This window comes from Lynx canadensis, chromosome C1, assembly GCF_007474595.2.
Source record: "Lynx canadensis isolate LIC74 chromosome C1, mLynCan4.pri.v2, whole genome shotgun sequence".
Lineage (NCBI taxonomy): Eukaryota > Metazoa > Chordata > Mammalia > Carnivora > Felidae > Lynx > Lynx canadensis.
In genome coordinates, this window is record NC_044310.1 from 95,672,937 (window position 1) to 95,696,671 (window position 23,735).

General features: G+C 50.0%; 1 protein-coding gene across 1 annotated transcript; it reads left to right on the forward strand.

The window, feature by feature from the left end:
* Positions 1-3,665: 3,665 nt before the first annotated feature.
* Positions 3,666-22,857, forward strand: WNT2B (Wnt family member 2B). Its single transcript, XM_030324651.1, has 5 exons — positions 3,666-3,853; positions 9,552-9,772; positions 10,818-11,095; positions 11,744-12,008; positions 15,230-22,857. The coding sequence occupies exons 1-5, from the start codon at positions 3,666-3,668 to the stop codon at positions 15,457-15,459; spliced, it is 1,182 nt and encodes a 393-aa protein (XP_030180511.1). The 3' UTR covers positions 15,460-22,857.
* Positions 22,858-23,735: the final 878 nt, after the last annotated feature.

Sequence of the window (23,735 nt, forward strand, 5' to 3'; positions counted from 1 at the left end):
CTCCTTTGGGCAGCCACTTTTGAGAAGGCAGGGAGCTAAGGTGCCACCTGGAGGAAGAAGGGTGACTGGCTCTGCTGGTTGCCCCAGGGAATCCAGGATTCTCGGGGAGCCAGGATTCTTCCCCAAGGCCTCTGTTGACACTGCCCACTAAATCTGCGGTATGCAGCCTCGAACAGCAAAGCCTAGTGAACCACTTCTCGGTGGCTTTATTGTATTTGCAAGAAAACACCTTGGAATAAGACCCTTTGTCTCCTTCTGTGTCATTTAGGATGCTCTGGCCAGTGCTGGGCATACAGCAGGTGTTCGATAAGTGCCAACCTGACTCTATGCAGTGCCCTCCAGACAAGAACTTGACTCCCAAATTAGTGACTCCTCCCCTGCCTCCCATTAGGGTGGAGTGAGGGTAGGGGTGGGAGGGAGGAGCAGGTCAGGCACTAGCCTGAGCCTCTGGCCTTGACCCTCGGCCTGGAAGCCCCACAACAGGCCCTCGCGTGAGGAGCTGAGCTCTCCAGTAGCGTCTAGGACCTTGAGACTGAAAGTTTATTTTGAGATATGAAGTCCAAAGTGGCAGATCCCAGAAAACCTCTTCTCTGGCTCCGTATTTGTTCTCTAGTTAAGTGGTTGAGTGCAGCTCTTGCAGGCAGCTGGCTCCTGCAGCCTGGGGTTCCTCCTGGGGAGCCAGGGGGCTCGGAGGGGAGGGGAGGAAGACGAGGAAGGAGCAGAGCCTCATCTTGGGTTGTCCACTCTACAGCAAAGGTAGCCTGTAAGCACTGGGGAGAAGTCTTGTCCCCTCATCCACTGCCCTCCCTCTTCGAGCTGCTGATGTTTCTGGGGGCCTCCTTAGCTCAGCAACATGCTTTAATAGTTGAGCATCTATGTTGTGCCAAGACACGGTCCCACTTGACTGTGAAGACAGCTGAAGCCAAAGAAGGGGCCTCAGAAGTGAGTCTGGGGCCCAAGTGGGTGAGTCCGCACGGTTAGGGCTGATGTGATCATCTCCAGCCCACCCCACAACCCCGGGCCCATATGTAGAAACAAACACAGGGCCAGAGTCACACCCAGGCCTAAGCACACAGGGGAGTCTGGGAGAGGCTGCCCCAGCTTGCAGACCTTACAGACTGCTGCCCAGCATCAGGGTGGGGCTGGGCTGGGAGGAGGTGAAAGAGTGGTCCAAGGAGAGGGGCCCGGCCAGGAAGGAGCCTGGGCCCACTCCTTTCTCACCTGTCCCTCTCAGGGAAGCTCGGCAGAGAGTCTGCTTTTTGAGAGTCTTTTTGATGAAACACAAGGGCTGCTGGATACTTTCAGACTCAGGGAAAGGAGAGAAGGGGAGGGAAGGGTCAGCTGGTTGGTAGGGAGGGATGTGGCTGCATGCTGGCCCTGCTTGGTCTCGGCAGTCAACCCTCTCCCACTCCTATGCAACTCCAGTCCAGCCCCCAATTTCAACCCCTATGCCCCACCCCACAGGACTTGGGCCACCCTGGCTACCTAGCTGAACTCCTCTCCTTCCCCCAGCTCCTTGCTGCCCCCATGCCACCCTTTGCACACCAGCGCATACCCACCATAGTGTCTCTGTGTTGGCTGTACCCTCTGCTGCGAATGCTCTCCACCAAAAATCTGCCCGGCTTGTTCCCTGGCCTCCTCAAGTCTTTGCTTGAATGTTGCCTTAGTGAGCCTACCTTCATCATCCTAGTTACAACTCTGTCCTTCCCACTGCTCTTACTCCTTTCTAACATACTATATGTTTTACTTATGATGTATACTGTGTATTGTCCATGTTATCCCAGTAGAAGGTAAACTCCATGAGGGCAGAAAGTGTTTTGTTTTGCCTTGTTCACTAGCAGACTGTTCTAGCACAGTCTGGCACTGGTAAGGAGTAGATAAATATTTGTTGAATTAATGAAGGCACTTTGGCCCCTGCCACAGAAAGTAAGGTAGAGAGGTAGGGAGAGGGGATAAAGGTCCTTCTGAGCCCTTCCCCCCCCCCCCCATATCTGCCCCTGGGATGTCTGCAGCTGCGCAGTGTCCACTCACACTCAGGCGGCTCTAACACCCTACCCCCACCCCCACCCCACCGGCAGGCCCCCAACCAAGAACTGACAGTGAGTTTGGGGTTGAGGAGGATGGGCAGTTTCCAGAGCATTGTTTACACCAGGGCTTTACAGTTTAGATAAATCATGGGGAGAGGCATAAAGACACTTGGGAATGAGGGGTTAGACAGGAGAAACTGAGGCTGGAGAAGAGGTCAGGCCACTTCCCAACTCTCCAAGTTGGAAGGCCGGGGCCACTCTGATCCCAAAGGTTCTACCAGCCTGCCTGGTAAGTGCGGGGAGAGAAGAGGGGTGTCACCGTCAGCAGTCAGCCCCTCCCCACCCCTTCCTGATTTACCACGCCCCGGGGCGGTGTGCAGGGGTGGGATGGGTGACGGAGGGGGTGAGGGAGCAGTAGGGAGGAGGAAAGGCGACGGAGAGAAATGGCTCCGGGTCTTCCACTCTCAGCAGGACCCCCACCCTGGCCTCTGGTTCGGGAAAGCCGCCCAGCTGTTTCTGATTCTTTCCTGCTTGCAGCCCCGCCCGAGGGGGTGGGGGACCGAAGCACTGGGGTAGCCGGGAGAGACTAAGTTCTGCTCAGCCGGGGCGGTAAAGGGCGGGGAGTCCTTGTCCGGTCCGCAGGTGTGCCCCCTCTGCTTCTGCCATCGATTCCCGGTCCACAGGCCAGAGGGGAGCATCGGGGCCGGCAGGCGGGCGTGAACCAGGTCTAAACATTGTTTGCGTGCAGGGGGTGCGGTGGGCAGTGGGTCGGAGGAACGAGGAGCAACAAGCCCTAGATGAGAGAAGCCCCTACCTGAAGCCGACTACCCAAAGAGCCCCAGTTGGCAACGTTGAACGGGAGTTAAGATCCTCCCGCAACTCCCCGTGACAGAGGTTCTACCCATTTCACAGAAGCGCAAGAACCGAGAGAGGACCGAGGAAATGAGTGCATGCTCAGTGGCTCAGCTCCGGTGTCACTGTAGGTTAGAGAACAGAGGGGAAGTGTCTGCGGCCCCCTCACTCTGCGCTCCTGGCCATCACCCACAGAAGTTAGGGTTGCCAATTGAAGGGCGCTAGGACCCGGTGGCGCTGCGTCGGCCAGGATTGGGCGCTACGGGTTCTGAAGGGCTCCCCCGCACCCCGTCGCGGCCCGCCCAAGCAGGTGAGGGCGCGGCGCGGTGCTCCGCGGAGAGCCGAGAGGCGGAGGGGGCCGCCACACCTAGGGCGCTGCGAAGCGCCCGGGGCTGGCGCGGGCGGAGCCGCCCAGAGGGCCGCGCGTGTCCCCGGCCTCGGCCCCGCCCCGCGCCGTCCAATGAGAGCCCGCGGCCGAGGGGCTGTCCGCACACACTCTGCCCGCAGCCCTACTCCGCGCCACCGACCCCCTGACACCGCGCCCAGCGCCGGGGCAGCGCGTCCCAGACCCGGGGCTCCGCGCGCCGCCGTCGGCTTCCGGAACCCGTTCCCTGAGCCCCTCTCCGGGACCCTGCGCCCCGGCTCCCGGACTCCGGGTGCCCCTGGGTGCCCCGCCGCCGGGCCCTATGGCCCCCCAAGGGGGTGAGGTAGGAGCAGCCTGAGTACCCCGAGCCGGTGCCCCGTCCACGCCCCTCCGGGTCGCGCGGCGGGAGTCATCGGGGAGCTATGCTGAAGCCGGGTGGTGCGGAGGAAGCCGCACAGCTCCCCCCTCGGCGCGCCCGCGCCCCTGTCCCCGCGCTCCCGCCAGGACCCGCGGCCCCCGACGGCTCTCGGGCTTCGGCCCGCCTCGGTCTTGCCTGCCTGCTGTTGCTGCTGCTGCTGACGCTGCCGGCCCGCGTAGACACGTCCTGGTGGTGAGCATGGCTCTCGGGGTGGGGAGGGTGAGGCGCGGGGTCAGAGGCCGAAGGCGCCCAGAGGAATTACGCAGCTCCTGGCACCGGCTGCACAGGAGACCAGGCTTTTGCTTCGACGGAGTTAGAGACGATCCGAGCCGGACTGTCACTTAAGTCTCGGAGTAGGGGTGGGGGTGGATAGGTGTGCTGCTCACCCAGTGAGGTGGGCCCTGGGTGTTTGGAGCAAGGACGCCTGGTGGTCGAGGCTTTCCAGATTCCCTTGTGCTGTGCCCCATTTCAGCTCTGACTTAGGGGGAATGCTACCTTCCAAGTTTTTCTCAGGGTGGATTCAAGAAACCAATCGTCCATCTGGGGCCTTCAGTGGCCCTCCAACAGAGCCCCCTGATCGCCTAACGTCGACCCCCCCCCCACCACCCCGAGGTGGAGAAAAGGGCATTTGGTGAGGGCGGACGAGGCTCTCTCTAGTCTACCCCACCGGGTAGGCAGTAAGACTTTGGTGTTCACACTATAGCACCCAGCGCAAGGTTTAGAAATGGAATCAAAGCAAAAATACTCCATTAACTCTCACAATTAAAACAATTTTGCATAATTGCATAATTTAGGCGTTTGTCTTCAACTTCAGCTTTGAAGATGTCACTTCGAACCCTGACATCCCTCTCTTCTTCCTTTTTCTTCCCAGATGACCCTGTGTCTCCCATCTCTTTCCCGTCCAAGAACTAGTGGCTTCTGGAGGCGCAAAGCATTGAGACCCTCCCCTCAGGTTTCTTGCAGGCCTTAGACTCCAGACACCTCACAAGAGGGCAGATGAGGCAAAAGGCATTAAAAACCCACTGGATATCTGCTCTTTTCTGAATCCCCCCCTGCACCACCCCCAAGCCCTGGATGGCATTCATCCTTTTCTCTCAGGAGAAAGCTGCTCTCCCTCCTCCCCCACCCTCTGGGGGGCAAAGGGGGGAACTGAACTGAGAAAAGACAGTCTTCTCATCTTTCCTCTTCACTGCCCCCCCCCCATCAAACTGGCTTCAGACTGCACTCTTGCCCCTCCCTACCCAAGCAGTGCCCCCTTCCTTTCCTTACTTTGCTCCTTCCTCCCTCCCCCTTCCCACCACACAGAGTGGTCTCTCCTCCCCTTGCACCCTGTGGCTTTTCTCCTCTAGACTTGGAATCTTGGCTAGGAAGGGTGAGGGGTAGCTGGCTGAGGGGCCAGCAAGCTTAGGCTGCAGATTCCTATCATTTCAAGATGCGTCGCTCTCCATCCCCAATCCGCCCCCCCCCCCATTTTCCTGTTTCAGAAAAATCTCTCTTTTGGATCTTTTTAATCTCTGCAGTGTTGGGGAAGGCAAGGGGGGGTGGTTTGTTCTGGATGGGGGAGAAGGGAGGCCCGTATCTTACATCTGGCTTGAAACATTCTTTTAGAAAGGGAAAGAGAAGAGGGGACAGAGGAGAAAAGCCTTTCAAAGTTCAGAGGGAGATCAAAGCCATCAGGGACTCAGTTTGGCTGGGGACTTGTGTGTTCAGTGGCCGGATGGAGAGACGATGAAGTGACCACAGTGCATCTTTACCCACCCCAGATAGCAATTTGCTTTTAGGGACTCTTGATTGCTTCTTACCAGTTTGGGAGGTAGTTTTGGGGGCCACTTGGTGTTTAGGTGAGGAAGTGTCACTCTGATAATTGCAGCATCCTGGTAGTGCTTCCTAAACACCCAACTAGGGTGTTTCCTGGTCCCCAATTTGTCCCTTGGCTACTCCCTCTTCTTTTCCTTTCTCCCTTCTGCTCTCACCCCCAGGTGGTTCACATTTTGGAAAAACTCTGGGTAGAAGAGCCAGAGAGGGGGCATGCCAGTGATACAGTGATAGGGAGGGACTCGGCAGTCGCTGTGAAAGGCGGCAGTGGAGCCAGGGTGGGGAGTGGGTGCAGAGGTTAGTTCAATCTCCTTGCCTCACACTTGTTACAGCTGTAGGCCCCAGATGCCTGCCTCAGTGGTCATCACTTCTGAGATACAGTGGAAAGCTGCTTTCTAAAGGCAGGTCAGGCCCCCAAGGTATCTCTCTTTCCTTTAGGGAAAAAACCCAGCAAGATTGATACTCTGTCCAAACCCTGGAAGAGATGCCTGTTGACCCTGTGTGTGTCCGTGTTCCACTCTGGAGCAGAAGGTCATCACTATCACCAGCTAACAGTCTGATCGTCCCCCCAGCCCTTCCCTTACTCTCCAGTCACTCCTTCCCTCTCCCCACTTCTAACTGGAGGAGGAAACAGATGGTCTCTTCTTAATCTGTGACAAACAGAGCAAGAAACAGGGGGCTCCTCGCATGTGCTTCCCTGTTCCATTTTGCATTCTGCAGGGGGCTGGATGTAGGGAATCCCGTGAGCAGGACATCGTGCATAGATTCACGAAGGGAGAGGAACAGAGTTGATGTCATAATAAGAGCATTATTGTCACCACCACCAACTGCCATTCAATGAATCTTTACTAAGCTTTGGACACTATAACTAAGTACTTTATGAGCATCATCTTCTTCAATGCCCAAAGTAATCTGGTGAGGTAGATACTATTATTTTCTCCATTTCACACATGAAGAAAGTGAGGGCTGGGAGGGGAGTGGTATGAAACTTGCCCAAGTTCACACCAATTTTGGAGCTAGATTGCTCTATTCCTGGTTAAGCATTGTATGCCTCTCTTGTTCTCGGAGTGAAAATGAGCTTGGACTTTGGAGTCAGATATCCTTGGTTCACCCTGGCTCTCCTCTGACTAGTCCTGATGGACAGAGTGGGTATTACCACTTAATCTCCCTGAACCTCAGTCTCTTCATCTGTAAAATGGAGACCTGTCTCATAGGATTTTTGTTTAGAAAAATGTTTCGTGAACTGTAAAGTACCATATAAATGATGTTGTATTAAGAGATTCAGGGAAGGTAAATAGTTTTATTCCTGTGTTCAAAGCCCTGTGTGGGCTGGGCTGAATTGTGTACACTAGGGACTACAAGAGGGGAAATGAAAAGAGCATCCCTGGCCTCATTAAAAAGACACAAATATAAAACATCTGCAAATAGGCTGGCAATGTCAGCAGGAGTAAAGCTGTAATTGAAATGAAGTTTATGGCTGGCTAGGGGGAAAAGAGAGTTGGCGGTAAATCAGAGCGGTTAGGTGTTTATTCAACAAACAGTTATTAAGTATCTACTATGTGCCAGACACTGTTCTAGGTTCTGGGGGTAACCAAGTGAACAAAACAGACAAAAATCTCTGCCTTCATGGAACAGGGTGTCTGAATCACCTCGTGATGTTGGTGAAAATGCAGAATCTGATTCAGTACGCCTGGGGTGGGGCCCAAGGCTCTGCATTTCTAACAGATCCCTAGATGATGCCCATATGGCTGTTCTGGGGACCACACTTTGAAGAGCAAAGGGCTAGAGTAAGGTATGGGTCACTTTGTCAAAGGAAGGGACGTGAATTGGTCAAAAGCAGGTGAAGGGAGCATTCTGGGGCAGGAGGCTGGGAAGGAAAGGAAAACTTCTGAAAGGGAAAACAGAGCTGGAGTCAGGGGCATCTCTCCCCCTCTTACCAGCCAATGAGATGCAAGGTGCCTTAAACATCTCTGTGCCCTAACAGCTGAGTTCAGTGCTTGGCACATGTAGGCATTTTGCAGGCGTGTGTTGAATTGAGAGGGGGCTAAGGCTCAGTTGTATTGGAGCCCGCCTCCCCCACCAACTACAAGGGGCTGACCACTAGCCAGCAGGCAAGTGCCCTGCTCTTCAGAATCACACCAGTTGGGGCACTTAGTGCAGCTACTTAATGGGGTCTGGGTGGTAGTAGAGGAACGTAATTATCTTCCTGTCTTAGGTACTAAATGTTCCCACGCTCAGTGAGGATGTAACAAGAAGGACCAATGTGGGCTGCAGCAGAATGGATTTAAGTCATACCACAGGAAGGACTTATTGCCAGAGTTTGGCCTGCCTCACTCCAGACTGTCTCATGAGGGCTGGATTACTGGCCTCCCATTCCCATCCAACCCCCCTCTTTCCAAGCCCCAGTAAAAAAAACAAACACCCATTGCTTAGAGTAGTACTTGGGCCGAACTGGGGAAGCAAAACGGTGGTGAGACAGGGACGAGCTCCAACTGCAATGGTCTTGATTCTCCAAACAAAGCACCGCGGCAGTGGGTGTAACTCCAGGCTGTGCGTCAGGCGGCCTTTTCCGGCCTGGCCCAGCCCGGGGTGTTTATTTTGTTTGTTCCTGGAAGCTATTGCCCTGATGGACGGTGCTGCTGGGGACGCTGATTCCATGGGATTTGTCAGTGGTGGGCCAGCCCTCTCACCCCTCCCCCGGGGACAGATGGGCCCCATCAGCCCCGCTGAGCTCCAAAAGAGGCAAGCATCAGCCCTCCTTGAGTCTGTCTGACTTGGTGTCACCAGCGGTGATCTAGTTTGTGGGTGAGGGCCAGGCACAAGGATGTGGGCAGGGCACGGTGAGGGGACATAGAGCCCAGGGCGGTCCAGCTTTTCCTCTCTCCCCACTGGCTGCCTTCTGTTCCCCTCACCCACTTCTAGGCCCATTTTGGGATCTCTCCCAAACCACAGGCTCATTCACAGCCCAAACCAAATCTTTTCAGCCCGTAGCAGCAACTGCCCCCTTTGACCCCCACCTGTTCAGAGAAAGAGAGAGAGGTATTCATTTGATGTGTTAGGATAGGAGAACAGAGAACTCCCAGAGGGCCAAGGAAGGTGCTAGGTGTTGGAGAGACAGCAAGGGAGTGCAAAGTGGATGAATGGGTCAGATCTCATTTAGTGACCTCATGGAGAGAAGAAGCTAAGAAAGTTCGAGTGAAGAGAAAATACTGAGAAATTTGAGAGTGACTCTAGCAACCCACCTAACTTTTAGTAGCCCACCCCAACTGATCTTCTTAAAATTGTTTGAATTGGGCAGAGTGGGGACTGGAATATGGGGAGTGTCACCCCCCTTGCTTTATCTTGGCTTTGGCTTCCCACTGCTAACAGCCCTCTGCCCAAGCAGGTTCATCCAGGACATCATGCCTCCAAGACTCATTTGTTAAGAAAGGCTGTGGAGCCTGGAAATGAAGGGTATAGGGAGGAGATTTGGGGGTGGGGTCTTCCTCCCCAAGACCTCAGGTTTGGGAGTAAGGAATTTTAGCTACATGGGTCTGACTAGAGCTGTAAACATGACTCAAAATTGCCCACTGAGTCTCTTCCCACTGGTCCCTCCCTGTCTCCATCCTTCCTCCCCCAAACTATGTCTTCATGGACCAGCTACGAAGGACGTGCCTCTTACATGTGGGTGTAAGAGTGTTGTCTCAGACTCTTGTTTTGTTAGTTTATTTTTCTCTGAGGCTCTTAATGTTTATTAAATAAACAGGGAATGGATTTGTGTGACATGCCCAGGGCTTCTACGTATGTGACACATGCCTGGCCCGTGTTCTGGAAGTGTGTGTCACTTGGACCTTTGGCTGGGGAGCGGGTGATGGTGAGAGACCACTCAATTACTCTCTGCAACTGTGTAACCATTTCTCCAGGCTTGTGGGGAAAGCTGTACCCCTTGGCCTCAGGGAATGTGGGTTGGAGGAGGGGAAGGAACCTCTTCAAGTTCCGAATGCCAAATCTCTCCCCTCCCCCTCCCCCTCCTTCTCCCCCTCCTGAGGCAGGAAAAGGGCCAGGATGCTCTGACAGGGCCATCTCCACCTTGCAGGTACATCGGGGCACTGGGGGCCCGAGTGATCTGTGACAATATCCCTGGTCTGGTGAGCCGGCAGCGGCAGCTGTGCCAGCGTTACCCAGACATCATGCGCTCGGTGGGCGAGGGTGCCCGAGAATGGATCCGAGAGTGTCAGCACCAGTTCCGCCACCACCGCTGGAACTGCACCACGCTGGACCGGGACCACACTGTCTTTGGCCGTGTCATGCTCAGAAGTAGGGAGCTCTTCCACCCTGCTCCAACTGCTTCCCTGTCTGTGCCTGGGGTGGCAAGTGGGTAGGGTAGGCATGATCCTCCTCCCCTCTTGGACACACTGCCTCATAATCAGATAGACAGTTGAGGGCAGTGCCCAGGATACAGTTGGGAACAGACCCTCAGTACCTGAGATATGTAGGCAGGTACCCCTCTAAATGTTGGTGTTGCTGGGATGATACACAAAGGTACAGTGTCCCCTGCCACCTCCATGTCTCGTCTTCCCTCCTCCTTTCCTCCCCAACCCCAGTGTGAGGGTTTCCACGCACTGTAAGGCTGAGGACTAGGACGGCTGCTCTGTACTCACTGCCACCATCACTACCCTCACCCCAACACTCCCAACATCACAGTAATGGCAGCAAGGGATAAACAGAAAGGTGATATGTAAATATTTGGAGAGTTGGTGGCTTGGCCCCAGCTCAGCAAAAAAGCTAAGCAGAAGTGAGACAATAAACTAGGAGAAAGGGAAGGAGATGCGAATCGGGAGGTGTCTGGGGGACAGGGGTGATGAGTCATCAATCCCTGAGAGCAGGGTAAGAAGGAAGCAGGCCCTGGAAAGTAGCAGGTCTCCCCAAACAGGCTAACCCCTGGGCTGGGGTCTCTATTGTAGGGGAACTGTCCAGCAGAGTAGGTCTGAAAAGGCCTGGAATGTGGACTGAGGCAGGCTTAGCTGAGCTAGGATTGGCACTCGGTGGGAGGGGATGACTCACTGTGAAACTTTTCAATGGATGGATCCAGGGAGTTTGGAAGGAAGCAAGAGTACAGGTCAGCCCAAGAGGTCAGATGTACAAAGAAGCGGATAGAGAGTACTGAGGGCCGAGGGGAAGAGGTCAGATACTCTGGGGAATGCTTTTGGAAGGGAAGGCCACCTTGAAAAAAGCAGGTGCAGGAGTTGCTCTGGGAAAGACAAGAAGAGAGGAGGTTTCAGAGTGGGGGGTTGTGTGGGCAGAAGACAGGGACAGACATAGGCCTCTTTGCAGAAATGTACTTCTACCTTTCTCTCTCCAGGTAGCCGGGAGGCAGCATTTGTATATGCCATCTCGTCTGCAGGGGTGGTCCATGCTATCACTCGTGCCTGCAGCCAGGGAGAACTGAGTGTGTGCAGCTGTGACCCCTACACCCGTGGCCGACACCATGACCAACGTGGGGATTTTGACTGGGGTGGCTGCAGTGACAACATCCATTATGGTGTTCGCTTTGCCAAGGCCTTTGTGGATGCCAAGGAAAAGAGGCTTAAGGATGCCCGGGCCCTCATGAACTTACATAACAACCGCTGTGGTCGCACGGTCAGTACTCATGTCTGTGCATATACGTCCATATCTGCTGGGGGTGACCAGTACGTGTGATCACGGAGTGAATGTGAAGGTGGAAGTGCTGAAGGCTCCTGGATCACTTCCAGTGGCCCCAACCCCCACGGGATAGGAGTAGTGAATGCAAGGGAGCTTGGGAATGCCTAGATTCAACCAGGCGCATAAAGTGTCTTCACAGATGTGGAAAGTAGGGAAAGAAAAGAAGGGAAGTAACTTTTTAAGAAGGGGAAGGACCACTTCCATAAAGGCTGAGGAGGATAAGAACTTGCTCTGGGCAGTTCACTGGTTTCTGAGCACTGCCAATGTGCCTAGTCCTGTGCTGGGAAATGACATGCTAGAGAAGCAGAAGGCATGGCACCTTAAACTCTAAGAACATGTAAAAGTAGGGCATGTGATGGCAATCATGAACAGGATCCTGTGGCTCTGTGTTTGAACACACTATCGTGGAAAGAAAGCACTGGTGGTCTAGGGAGGATTCATGGAGGAAGAGGTTCTTGAATGGGTGGGTTCTGATGGGGAGAGAACCCACTGTCCAGCCTAGGCCAGATGTCAGAGCACTCATGCTTGTAGCCCTAAGGATGACTGAAAAGTGCCCTGACCGGCTGCCTCTCCCTCACCTCCCAGGCTGTGCGGCGGTTTCTGAAGCTCGAGTGTAAGTGCCATGGCGTTAGTGGCTCCTGTACTCTGCGCACCTGCTGGCGTGCACTCTCAGACTTCCGCCGCACAGGTGATTACCTGCGGCGGCGCTACGATGGGGCTGTGCAGGTGACAGCAACCCAGGATGGCGCCAACTTCACAGCAGCCCGCCAAGGTTATCGCCGTGCCACCCGGACTGACCTTGTCTACTTTGACAACTCCCCAGACTACTGTGTCTTAGACAAGGCTGCAGGTGAGTAAGGAAAGCAGGTAAGGACAAGGAGCCCCAGTTCTTGGTGCAGGCACCCCTGGTCAATCATAGTCTGTTCAGCCACAGGAGTTAGGGAAGTGGTACTTTGCGAGGCATCAGTCTCCTCTCGATGTGAACGTCTTATAATAAGATTGATAATGAATGCTTCAAGCCACCAGTCCCAGTGCTACCCAAGCAGAGGAGAGGTCATTTCTCACTCTTTTATATCCCCAGCATCTGGGGTACAGTAGGTATTATTCAGGGATTGTTTAAATGAGTCACCCGTTTTCAATACCAAGCAATGTATGGGCTGTACACAAGCATGAGGTGGAGGAACCCTAAGTCTCTGACTCTTTATGATCTGGCTAAAGAAATAAGATGTAATCAATCGGTGGACATATGCAATTGCAGAAGACACAAAGCTGGAGAAACCAAGAAAAGCTTATTGGAAAGTGTGGAATTTAAGCAATTTCTCGAAGTGTAGGGATCACCTGGACAACCTAGAGAGAAGAGAAGGGCAATAAGCAGAGTGGTAGGTGGGAAAGTACATGATTGTTCTAGGAACCGAGAGGTATGATGAATCTGACTGAGTGAAGGTTTGGGATGGGGAGACTAGAGGTAGAAAGAAAGGTGAGGATCAGACCATGAGTGGCCTTGAAAGACTATATCCAGTGTGCTGCCACTGAAGATTCTACAGTGGAGTTGGGGAAGCAAGGAAAGAGATCTCAGTAGGGCTAACCACTAGCAGAAAGCAGCAAATTGTTTTTCAATCTGGTCCAGATATTTGTGGTGGAATTCTTGGGGATGCTGGAAAGTGATATGTTATTGCCCCCAAAGAGTAGAAGTCACCATCTTGGCTGGGCTCATATTCCAGGTTCAGACAGGTTAGACTAGGAACAACCTTTAGTGCAAAAGAACTGCTCTCCCTCTGGTTACTATCATGGGCTTGCAGGCTCTTCTCTGAAGACTCAGCACTCAGGACTTGGGTGAGATAGAGCCAGGAACCACAGCTGTCTTTGGTTCTGTTTGTTTTCAGCCATCACTGTCATTCCTGGAGAGTCAAGTGGCTCGGAGCAAATCTGGGCATAGAAACAGGGTGGGGCTCCACCTAAGTAACACAGAAAGTAGTTTGTGCCCTTTGGAGGGTGCTAGGAGAAAAGGAGTTAAAAGAGCCCTTTCTGATTCTCTCAGTGATTCTCTCAGCCACTAGGTATGTTTTCTTCCCACGTGGTATAATTCAGAGGACTACTCTCTGAATGTCTTGAAATAATTCCATAGCAGCCGAGGTATAAGCCTATGCTGTTATACCTAAAATGCACCTTTGGGGAAGGATCTTTGGAGTCAGAAGGAAGAGTGAGTCAGATGTGTTGGTTTTTCTTGGAGGCATAAAATTAAGTCTCATAAAACCCAAAGTGGGGCCTGGAATTCAAAGGGTGTAAGTCATCTCAGAATCGAGTATGGAGCCACAAATTTCCACCAAAGCAGTCCTGTCCGGTGGAGCTCTCTGTGATGACAGAACTGTTCTACATCTGTGTTTTCCAATAGATAGCCACTTAGCCACATGGGATTACTGAGCATTTGAAATATAGGTATTGTGCCTGAGAAATTAAGTTTTAAATTTTAGTTAATTTATAACTAAATGACCACATGTGGCTGGTGGCTATAACCTGGACAGCTCAGCTCTAGAGTATAGAAGAGGCTTTTGGTGCACAAAAGGACTTAAGATCCAGCCCTTGGAGTTAGAGGAGAGTAACACACATAGTAGAACTAGTTAGCCCACACTCTGGAAGAGTGGCCTCTAACAATTTTGGATTGCGTACTCTTTCATTAGAAAATTATTTGAGCATGTACCTCTAATATATAGATATTTACTTTAAAAAGATACCTATGTTCCACTGTATTGATATGTACTTTATAAAACATACAAAGTAGGGATTTTAAATTTATGAGATAAAAAACAAATGTAGAAGTTCTAAGATCTAGCATTTTCTTTTTTTTTTTTAATTTTTTTTTAATGTTTATTTTTGAGAGAGAGAGAGAGGCAGAACGTGAATGGGGGAAGGGCAAAGAAAGAGGGAGACACAGAATCTGAAGCAGGCCCCAGGCTCTGAGCTGTCAGCACAGAGCCCAATGCAGGGCTCGAACCCACTAACCATGAGATCATGACGTGAGCTGAAGTCAGTCTCTTAACCGACTGAACCATCCAGGTGCCCCTAGCATTTTCTTTCCATATCGCAGTAGGGTGTACAGACTACTGCAAGAGAATCAGTCAATCTGTTCCCCTTCCTCAACCTCCAGGTCAGTCCCTGTCCCATCTCTGGAGAAGGGTTAGAATAGACAGATACTTTATAGGGCCCATCCCATCCCAAATTCTGTGTTTTTATATCTGTCGGCAGGATCTCTCTTGCTAAAGTTGGTCAGAATGAAGTCCTAAGCACTCTCTGTGCAGGGGGATAATATCATTCCTACCCTTCAAGAGTTCCTACTGTAAAGGGTAAGGCAAGGGATATTCTGTAGCAATTTCACAGGGATATGCCTCTGGGCAGTCACACTAACCAGTTCACCTCCTCATGAACAGAGATGATAGATGTAACAATCCACTGAGTTACATGCTATTATTATGCCTATTTTCATATGAGAAGATTAAAGCCTAGAGAGATTAACTACCTTGTGAAATCACATAGCCAAGATGCGGCAGGCCTGGAACTGAAACTTGAACAATATGACAATAAGGCCCATGCTTTTAATGGCCATCCTATATTACTTCCCTGTATGGTACAACTTAAAATGTAAACTAAGGACCAAAATACTAACAAATGGTAGCTGGATCAGAGTTGTGGCATGACTTCTTGGAAAAGATAAATTATAGGCTAAGTTGTTTTTTTGTTTTTTTTAACTGTTTAGTATGGAAAACTTCTAACACAGAGAGCCCTTACCCAGCTTTAACAGCTAGGAGCATTTTAAGGCTAGGTTTTGAAGGAGACACAGAGATGTGTATTGGCAGGGACGGCATAGTAGGTGAAGTCAATGGTCTTTGGGGAGCCTTTATGGTGGGAAGAAGCCAGAGTGGTGCAAAGGGAAGTAAGGAGATGGTCATTTTGGCCAGTTGGGCATATTTTCAGGAAAAGGGATTCTTTATGGTTTCCTCATGAGGATGTGGGTAAGGGAACCCAGAGCAGCTGAAGTAAGAGGTAACTTGGTTCTCATTCTCTTCCCCAACCCAGGTTCCCTAGGCACTGCGGGCCGTGTCTGTAGCAAGACATCCAAAGGGACGGATGGTTGCGAAATCATGTGCTGTGGCCGAGGGTACGACACAACTCGAGTCACCCGTGTCACCCAGTGTGAGTGCAAATTCCACTGGTGCTGTGCAGTGCGGTGCAAGGAGTGCAGAAACACTGTGGACGTCCACACTTGCAAGGCCCCCAAGAAGGCAGAGTGGCTGGACCAGACCTGAATGTAGAAATACCTCACTCATCCCTCTACTTCAAAACTCCTGGCTCAAAAGCACAAGATCTTTGCATGCACGCCTTCCTCTACCCTCAGCTCTGGGCTGCTACAGTTTCTATTTAAGGACTTGGAAAGCAATCCAGAAGGACTCTGGTGTCCTGACTGGTTCCTTAGCCCTGGGAAGGAGTTGACAGGGGATGTAAGAAACTGAACAGCTCCCTGACTGCCCCCTCTGGAGGTTAGAAGGGAGAGGGGAAGAGGCAGGGGTCTTCAGAGTGATATAAGTTGCACTAAAGCACATGGTCAAGGCTCATTTTTCCTTTCCTTTGCACTGGCTTCCTGACATTTCTTGTGTGTGCAAGAGGAAGGGTACCTGGAGAGAGCTTCTTTGTGTTCCTACCTGACTAAGGGTAGATGGGACAGAGATGGAACCACATCTCTTCCCTGGGTCAGTTTGAGCAGACTGCCTGGTACCCCAAAAGAAACTCTCAGGCTACATACAACCTTCTTCCATTATCCCAGAACCTGGGATTCCTAGGTAAGAGTTAGCCGTAGTGGACAAGGTTCCATTCACATGCTCATAGGTTTATAAACTGCTGTATTTTGTAGGGGAAAAATTATATAACTATACAAACATACATTCTCTTCCAACCTCCCTCTTCTTTTCAGCCTATATCAGATAGCACTGCCCCTTGCTCACTTGCTGCCTGTTCAAACCAAGTGGCATGTAGTGGTTCTTATGCCTAATAGATCACTAGAATACCCTGGAACACTCCTGAGAAAGAATAATTTAGTAAGCCTGCCTAGGCCTTTGGGGTTTTATTTTATTTTTTAAAAGTTTCTATGCATTCTTCTGGAGGTCAACTAGGTTTGGGAAACACTTAGTAAAAGATATGTGACTCATGGAGGGTAGGAAAGGGTAGCAGGCCTGATCTCAAGGGCCCCATATGAGGCATCAGGGTATACTAGTCAGGTAGGGATCTCTGGCTTTGGCAATTTTTAGGAGAGAATCCTAGTCTTTGAAGTTGGGCATGGAAGCCAGTGGCTACAGAGGAAAAGAGAGCTGGGGCTTTGGGGCCAAAGTGGTAAACAACTTAAAAAACAGCCTTTCCCCATTTATTGAACAAATTTTTATTTAGTGGCTCTCTAAGTTCTGGGGATTATTACTGTTCACTCCATGTTTGGCTTAAACAGGGGAGTTCCTTCTATGCTACTACCTGCTGCCTAACTAAGCTTGCAGTAGTGGAGTCTCCAGAGATAGCAGGCTTTGTAAGCTACAAGCTAGGATATGGAGTCCCAAAAACTGTGATGTCCTATTTTTATGTGACTTAGACAATGGCTATCTTTTGATAAGAGAGCAGAGTGGTATAGAAATTTGCAGTTATGACACACCTGGGTTGAAATCACAGTTGTGCCATTTACAGTTTTTGATATTTTGAGCAAGATACCCAAATTCTACAAGCCTCTATCATCTCGTCTGTAAAATGAGGTTATAAACCTATCTCAGATACTGAGTTTTAATTGTGCCCCCCAATTCCAGCCAACAGACACTCTTACCAAAGTTCCTAACTGGTCTAGCCCATCATGACTTCTCTTGAAACCTTCCGTTTACAATTGCAAAGTATTGACAGCAGGCTGTTGATTAAAGGGCCTACACAAGGAATTCTGAACATAGGCGCCCACCCCCCCTCCAAGTTCCTCTCCAACATCCCTTGGGGTCCTCACGTATTTGTAGAACAGCTTCAATCTGCACAGGCAGCAGAGGATAGGGGAGCCAGAGCTCTGGGCCATGGGGGCAGATTTATTTGGATGATAGGACTAATATTTGTGTAACCTGCTGAGACCTGTGTGGGAGAGTTTAGGGTGGTTTTTCTTTTGGTGAGGGGTTTGCTCCGGTTTCACATCCATTAACACAAAACATGAGCTAGTCAGGGCCCTTGTGGTCTGCGGTGAGGGGATTCCTGTGGAGAAATGGGACTGAGTGAGTCAGGCCAGGGGAATGTCTTCCTTGCAGAGTGGAGTCAACTGGATAACTGATGAGCCAATGGTGGGATTAGGGAGGGGGAAATGGGAGGGAAAGAGAAGAGCTTCTGACATCTTGAGCCGGGATTAGGAGGAGGAAAGCCTTAGCATAGTGGGAAGGTAAGGGGGTCAAAGTCAGTCTGAATCAAGAATACAGCTGAAGGAATTTACATCAGGGTGTCTGGGTAGAGCCTCAGGTCCCAGTCAGCCCCTGCTCTCACAAGAATGCCCAGGTAACCACATAAATGACAGCTAGGCCTTCCTGGGACTTCAACCCCAGTTCAATCTGCCTGTGCTGTCACCTATTCCTTTTCAGTTCTTACCCTATGAAGGAAGTTGAGCCTCTTCTGGCATCTCGTACTGCTCTGGGCTTCCCCTGGGCTCCAAATTCTAGTTCATAAAGACCCAAGTTTTGTAATTTACTATAAATGGTTAAGAGAAAAGCAAGCTGTCCAGAGAGTGAAAAGTTTGAATAGTGGGGTGGATAGCGAAAGAAAAGAGGTCCATGTGAGCCCCACTACAGAGGCAATGTGGTCCCAAGAAGGGATGGATGATGGCCAAGCAATTAATTTTTCCTCGTATTTCTTAGCTTGCCTCTGCATTGTGACTGGCTTTGGACAACTGGCGTCTATTCTGCAATAAAACAAACAGAAACTAATTTATTTGGAACAAGCAGCAAAAGGAGAACTTTATTTGGTGCAGTCAGGGCTCCATTTAGTCCTGCTGCCACCCACTCACAGCGTCTAACCCCTCTCCAGACCCTCCTCTGGTCAGGAGAGTTCTGTGCCTCCAGCAGCGGTCTCTTAGCCCCTCTCTGACACTCCTTCCTGTCAGGCCTCATTTCTTCTAACTTTTAACATTTAGGTAGAATGCGTTGCAGAAAGTGCTATTTGGGTACAAAGTTAACTTCAAAGACACAATCTCTATCCTTTAAAGATCTTAGACTGTTTTAGAGAAGGCAGGTGACTGAAGTACCTCAGCTGCACAGCCCGTGGCCAGTTTTTCTCATGTAGAAGTAAGAATGCCAGCCTTAATCTAGTCCTGCAGATAAGAGCCAACTGCTATTATTGCTAGCCTTGAATAGTAGTGCTCGCCCTTATGCTTTCTTAGAATGATGCTGGAAAATGAAATCAGGGACTTCAGATTATTTTTTAAAAAATTAAACACTGCCTGGCCCTGAACGTCTGTTTGCAAAAAGTCTTGTAGGTCTGACTCATGACCACTTACGGCCTCATTTCTTTTCCTCCCTGTTGTAGAGGGTAATCTCTTCTCCTTTTTCTCACCTCCCTTAGCAAGAACACCAACCACTAAGTCTTCTGCCAAATTCTCAGACCCACTCAGGACACTGGTTTCTACACAGTTTAATATATGAGAGTTAATCAGGATTATTTTTCCCCCTCAGCCTGAGGTTTTTAAACACCCTCAGTGGTCACAGGGCAGAAACCCAAGGGAGGACGCCAGGGAGAGTATGTTTCTCATCCCTGGGAGGCCGTCAGCCTAGCTCCTGCAGCCAAATTACAGCACCAGAGAATAATGTGATGCATTCCTGGGCAGGTCGGTGGGACCCTGGGCGCCTGGGCCTTGTGGAGAGAGGTGCCAGACACAGAGCTCTCCGTAAGCAATCCTGCAGAGCCGCCCCCTGGGTGCAGAAATGAAATACGGGAGAGCTTCACATTACACGGAGACCTGTAGCTCACACCTGGTTATTGATGGCCTTGGTGGAAGCCTCTGCCCCCTCCCTCCACTTGGGAACTGCCTGCTACTACGGGGGTTGGGCACCTTTGAAGCAATGTTGGAAAACAAGAAAGAGATGCTTCCTTTCCACTCCTTGCTTTCCCTGCGAGCCTGCGCACAGCCATGAGGATACGCGTGCGTGCACGCGTGATATGTGTTTGCGTGGACACGCACGCAAGCTTCTCTCAGGCTGCAGCAGAGTTCTAGTCGTCCCCGGTCCCTAACAATAAAACAAACAACTGGATTTCAATCACATCCTTCAAAATTCCTGCCATTATCAGGGGTTCAGCCGTAACCAAGTAACATTAAACATGTCCATTCTCAATATGCAAGCAGCTGTGTGGTTTGGTGACTGGTATTCCCCCACGAGGTGGCAGGGAAAGGATGCAGAGAGTGCATGGAGAGGGGAGATACTACCACCCAAGCCCAATGGCTAAGACCATGCTGGAGATAGTGCAATTTGTGCCCTGTGTGCTACGGATATGGCACACAGCCTCCAGGACTGCACCGGGTATAATCACCAAGCCTGCGGCCCACGACCTGTCGTTCTTAATTTCTATTAAGTTAGAAAACAGGATAGCTTTGGGTTCCAGGGACAATCTCCACAAGAGAGAGGCACTGGAGAGGAGCAAGCAGTGACTTTACTAAGGTAAATATGTCACAGTTGCTACAGTGAACTGAGCTTTCCCAGAAGCTGCTCTTCCCGTTGGGTGACTGGCAGGTTTCAGGTAATAGTCAGTGGGGTATCAGTAAATGCCTTCCCCTGACCCCAAAGGTCAAAGGGATTGAAGAGAGGGGGAGTTTACAAGTACATTTTTCCACTTCCCATTCATGGTTTAAATTATCCCTGAGCATCTTAGTGGCTCTTCCACTTACTTAAGACGTATCAGTCATCCTGGAGTAGAGACAGCAAGGAAAGCATTCTCCCCTTGGCCCCTAACTCTGAACTACCCTTTGCTCACTTCCATTCTGCCTATGAGTCTATGCATGGAGCAGCTGGACGTGGAAGTTCTCTTTCTTTGACCAAAAGGAGCTGAAATCTGGTGACTTTACTTCACTACTACCAGCCCCTCTAAGCAGGCCTGAGCAAACAGAAACGTTAAGCTGAGTGAAGAAAATGGGAAGACCGTTTAATCCACAGCTGTCCTTTTTGACAACTCAAGGTAGGGCTTCCCTGAGAATAATTATGATGTCATAAGAAGCTTTTTCAGGTACAAAATGCTTTAACGCAGACTAATTTTCACACCAATTTTCCCTGTGAGGCAGGAGACACTCTCACTGCACAGGTGCTATTCAGAAAGGCTCAGTGATTTGTCCCAGGTCATGTGATACTGAGTGGTTCAGACAGAACTCAAATCCAGGGCTTCTCACTTCAAACCCTGTGTGCTCTCCTCAAAGACTGACAATACACAAGGCTGCAGAGGCCAGAGTCCCAGCCCCTTTAGGACAGAAATTGATACAAAATATTCTAGGAGAGTATATCTGAGCAGAATTTTCAAAAGGAAAAGCCTAGGCCTTCCCTAACTACATCAGCACATCCCCTTTTGGTCATTTCTGCTGCTATTTCCACCACCACAAAATGATCACTATGCCAAGTAGTCCACCTTCAATCAACTCTGCCTCCTAGAGCTTTCTATGCCTTTTTTTCTTCATCAGATTAACACTTTTAACATTTGCTTTAATTTTATCTATTTCTTTTAAAGTGATGCTAAGTGCACGGAATACAAGTAATCCTGAGAATCCATGAGAAGAAATTATTAAGGCTTTGGGCTTCTAATGTATGTATTAGAATTTCCTTTGAGATTTCACTCTGTTTTTAAATGGCTGTCAACCCCTGGGCTAGGAAAGTAAGAACAGGGAATGAGAGTGCTAAAAAAAAAATGTCTTACCCCAGGCCAGATGCCTACTCATGGCCTGGTAAAAGTCCTGGGACCTCTAGCTGAGACAGGTAATTTATCTACACCAAGGCAAGGAGAATCCACCCTGCAGAGAAACCCCTACAAGATGAGGCAGACAACAGATTTTTACTTGATCAAAAACTTTTGCTCCTTTCAACCCCTCCTCCCACCCTCATTCAAAATCTGGACTTCTGTGTGGGTCCAAGACAGTGAGACAAAGCAGCTCTAAGAGAGGATGTGTGCAAGGGGAACCCTTCCCTGTTCAACCGTGGAATGCATTCCTTCAGAAACAGCATAAGCCTGCACATACCCTACCTATCCCACTCCCGCACCCCAACTGTGAAGGCAGAAGGGAAAACTGCAGGAACACAGTGTTCATCCATCATAGACCCGGGCCCCCACTTGAATTAGGGGAAGGACACCTCATGAAAAAGCCTACCTATAGTCAGGATCTGTCCCAGAGCAAACCTTACTTTTTGGTCCATCGATCTTGGCTCTCACTGCTCTCCCTGCTCCCCACCCCCACTGCCTCCGCATGTGGGCTCAGAAGTCATCATCTAAAGAATTCCACTGCTCACCTCCTGCATAGCAGCACAGCCCCATGAGGCCGCACACCAGATGGAGGGGATAAAAGTACGAGGTCATGGCTTCTAGCAAGAGGCTTTTTCTTAAACTAACCCTGACTTCTGGAAAAGAGGCAGAGCAGGAGAGTGTCGGGTGAGCTGCTGACGACAGCAGCTTCATGGGTCTTATGTAAAAAGGAAGGAAAAAGCATTCATTAAAAATTTCCCTACTCCCATCCCCAGACCTATTTCTGATCCCACATCTACTTCGTGAAGGCGTCTGAGTAGAATGCAGAGACGTTGAAACCAAAGGGTTAGATCCTTCCTATTTGTAGGGACCTATTCAGCAGGCTGCCACACACATGCTGAGGTGGAGGCCAAGTCCTGAATGTGTCCTGTTTCTCCAGGAATTTAGCTCTGATGTCAAGGGAAAAGGTATGGAAGGTGGACTAGAACTCAGGGAAAACTGAGCAGGCTGTTAGCAGGCCTTCAAAATGTTTATGTGTATTAAACACAAGACAAGAGGACAGAGGAAAATCGTCATTCCTAGTATCATCATGCTCGTTGGGTGACAATGTACACAAGCAACAATCACAAAGGAAAACCAGTCTGAGGAATGGGCCAAGAAACAGAAGTCTCCGAATAAAGCAATCAGGTGGAAGAGATTAATCAGACTTTCTCCAGGACTCACTTTTGAGTTGGAGTCTTAAAAGATAAGGTATGGACTGGTGGAGGGCAGTCAGAGAATGCGTTCTAAAGCGAAGGCCCTGGTATGTGCTGAAACTTAGAAGCAAGAATGTGCAAGCAATATATAAGGAATTTCAAGCAAGTACATATTATATACACTGGGGACTACAGAGAAATCAGAACGCTGAGATAAGGGCTTAAATAATGTGAGCTAGCGGCATATGCCTAGACTGTCAGATGGTGCAGAGCCCCTTAGGGCCACACAGCATCTTGCTCTAGGTCAGTAAACACAGGGGTACCTATGGGAAAGCACAAGGATGAGGCCGTTTGTTACACATACAGGGACGAAAAGAGAGCTCCACTGTAAAGCCTCACAAATGCTAAGTGTTAACTACAACTCACTACCATTTGAGATTCTAGGCTAAATAAGAGACATGAAGTATTCTCTCCAGAACTGTGATGCATTCATGTAGGCTTCCAAGCCCAGAATCTGACACAAATCAAGCCAAATGCTTAAGAAATTAAAATTTAAAAAAGAAATAATATGAAATTAAAAATATGTGTTTCTTTCCCTCATTCCCAACCTTAGAGCTTGACTGGCCCCTATGTCCCGTTTGACATACTGGACTTTTTGTGGCTAGCGGATTCATCACCTCCAAGGCCACAGCGAATAGGAGGAGAGCGAAGAAAGAACTTTAGGAACTACAAAACCAGCTAACTGATAAGTGAGAAGATAGTTCTTGTGTGCTACAAGCTGCCAGATAAAGAGGCTGCCAGACAAGAGACAAATTCCAATTTCCTGACTTTCAGTTAGGTCTCTGGCTTCTTGCATTTGTGAAGGTAACAACAGAGCTATTTACCAAGATCCTGTCATACTTCCTAACTGAGCTTTCTCAACTTCTGGGGACAAAAATCACAAGGGCAACCTGTCCTTCCACAGCATTTTCCTTGTGTTTTTTTCAGAAAAAGAATAAGCTGACCCTTGAACAACACTGGTTTGAATTGCATGGGTGCAGTTATATGCAGATTTTTAAAATAAATACAGTCCAGTACTGTAAATGTATTTTTTTCTGCCTTATGATTTTCTTAATTATAAGAATACAGAATATATATACAATATATGTGTTAACTGTTATTTTTTAATATATATATAATTTAAATGTTTATTTATTTTTGAGAGAGAGAGCACAAGAGGGGGAGGGGCAGAGAGAGAGGGGGGACAGAGGAGCCAAAGTGGGCTCCGTGCTGACAGCAGAGAGTCTGATATGGGGCTCAAACTCACAAACCGTGAGATCACGACCTGAGCCAAAGTCGGATGCTCAACCAACTGAGCCACCCAAGCCACCCCCATTTATGTTATTGATGTGGGTTCCGGTAAA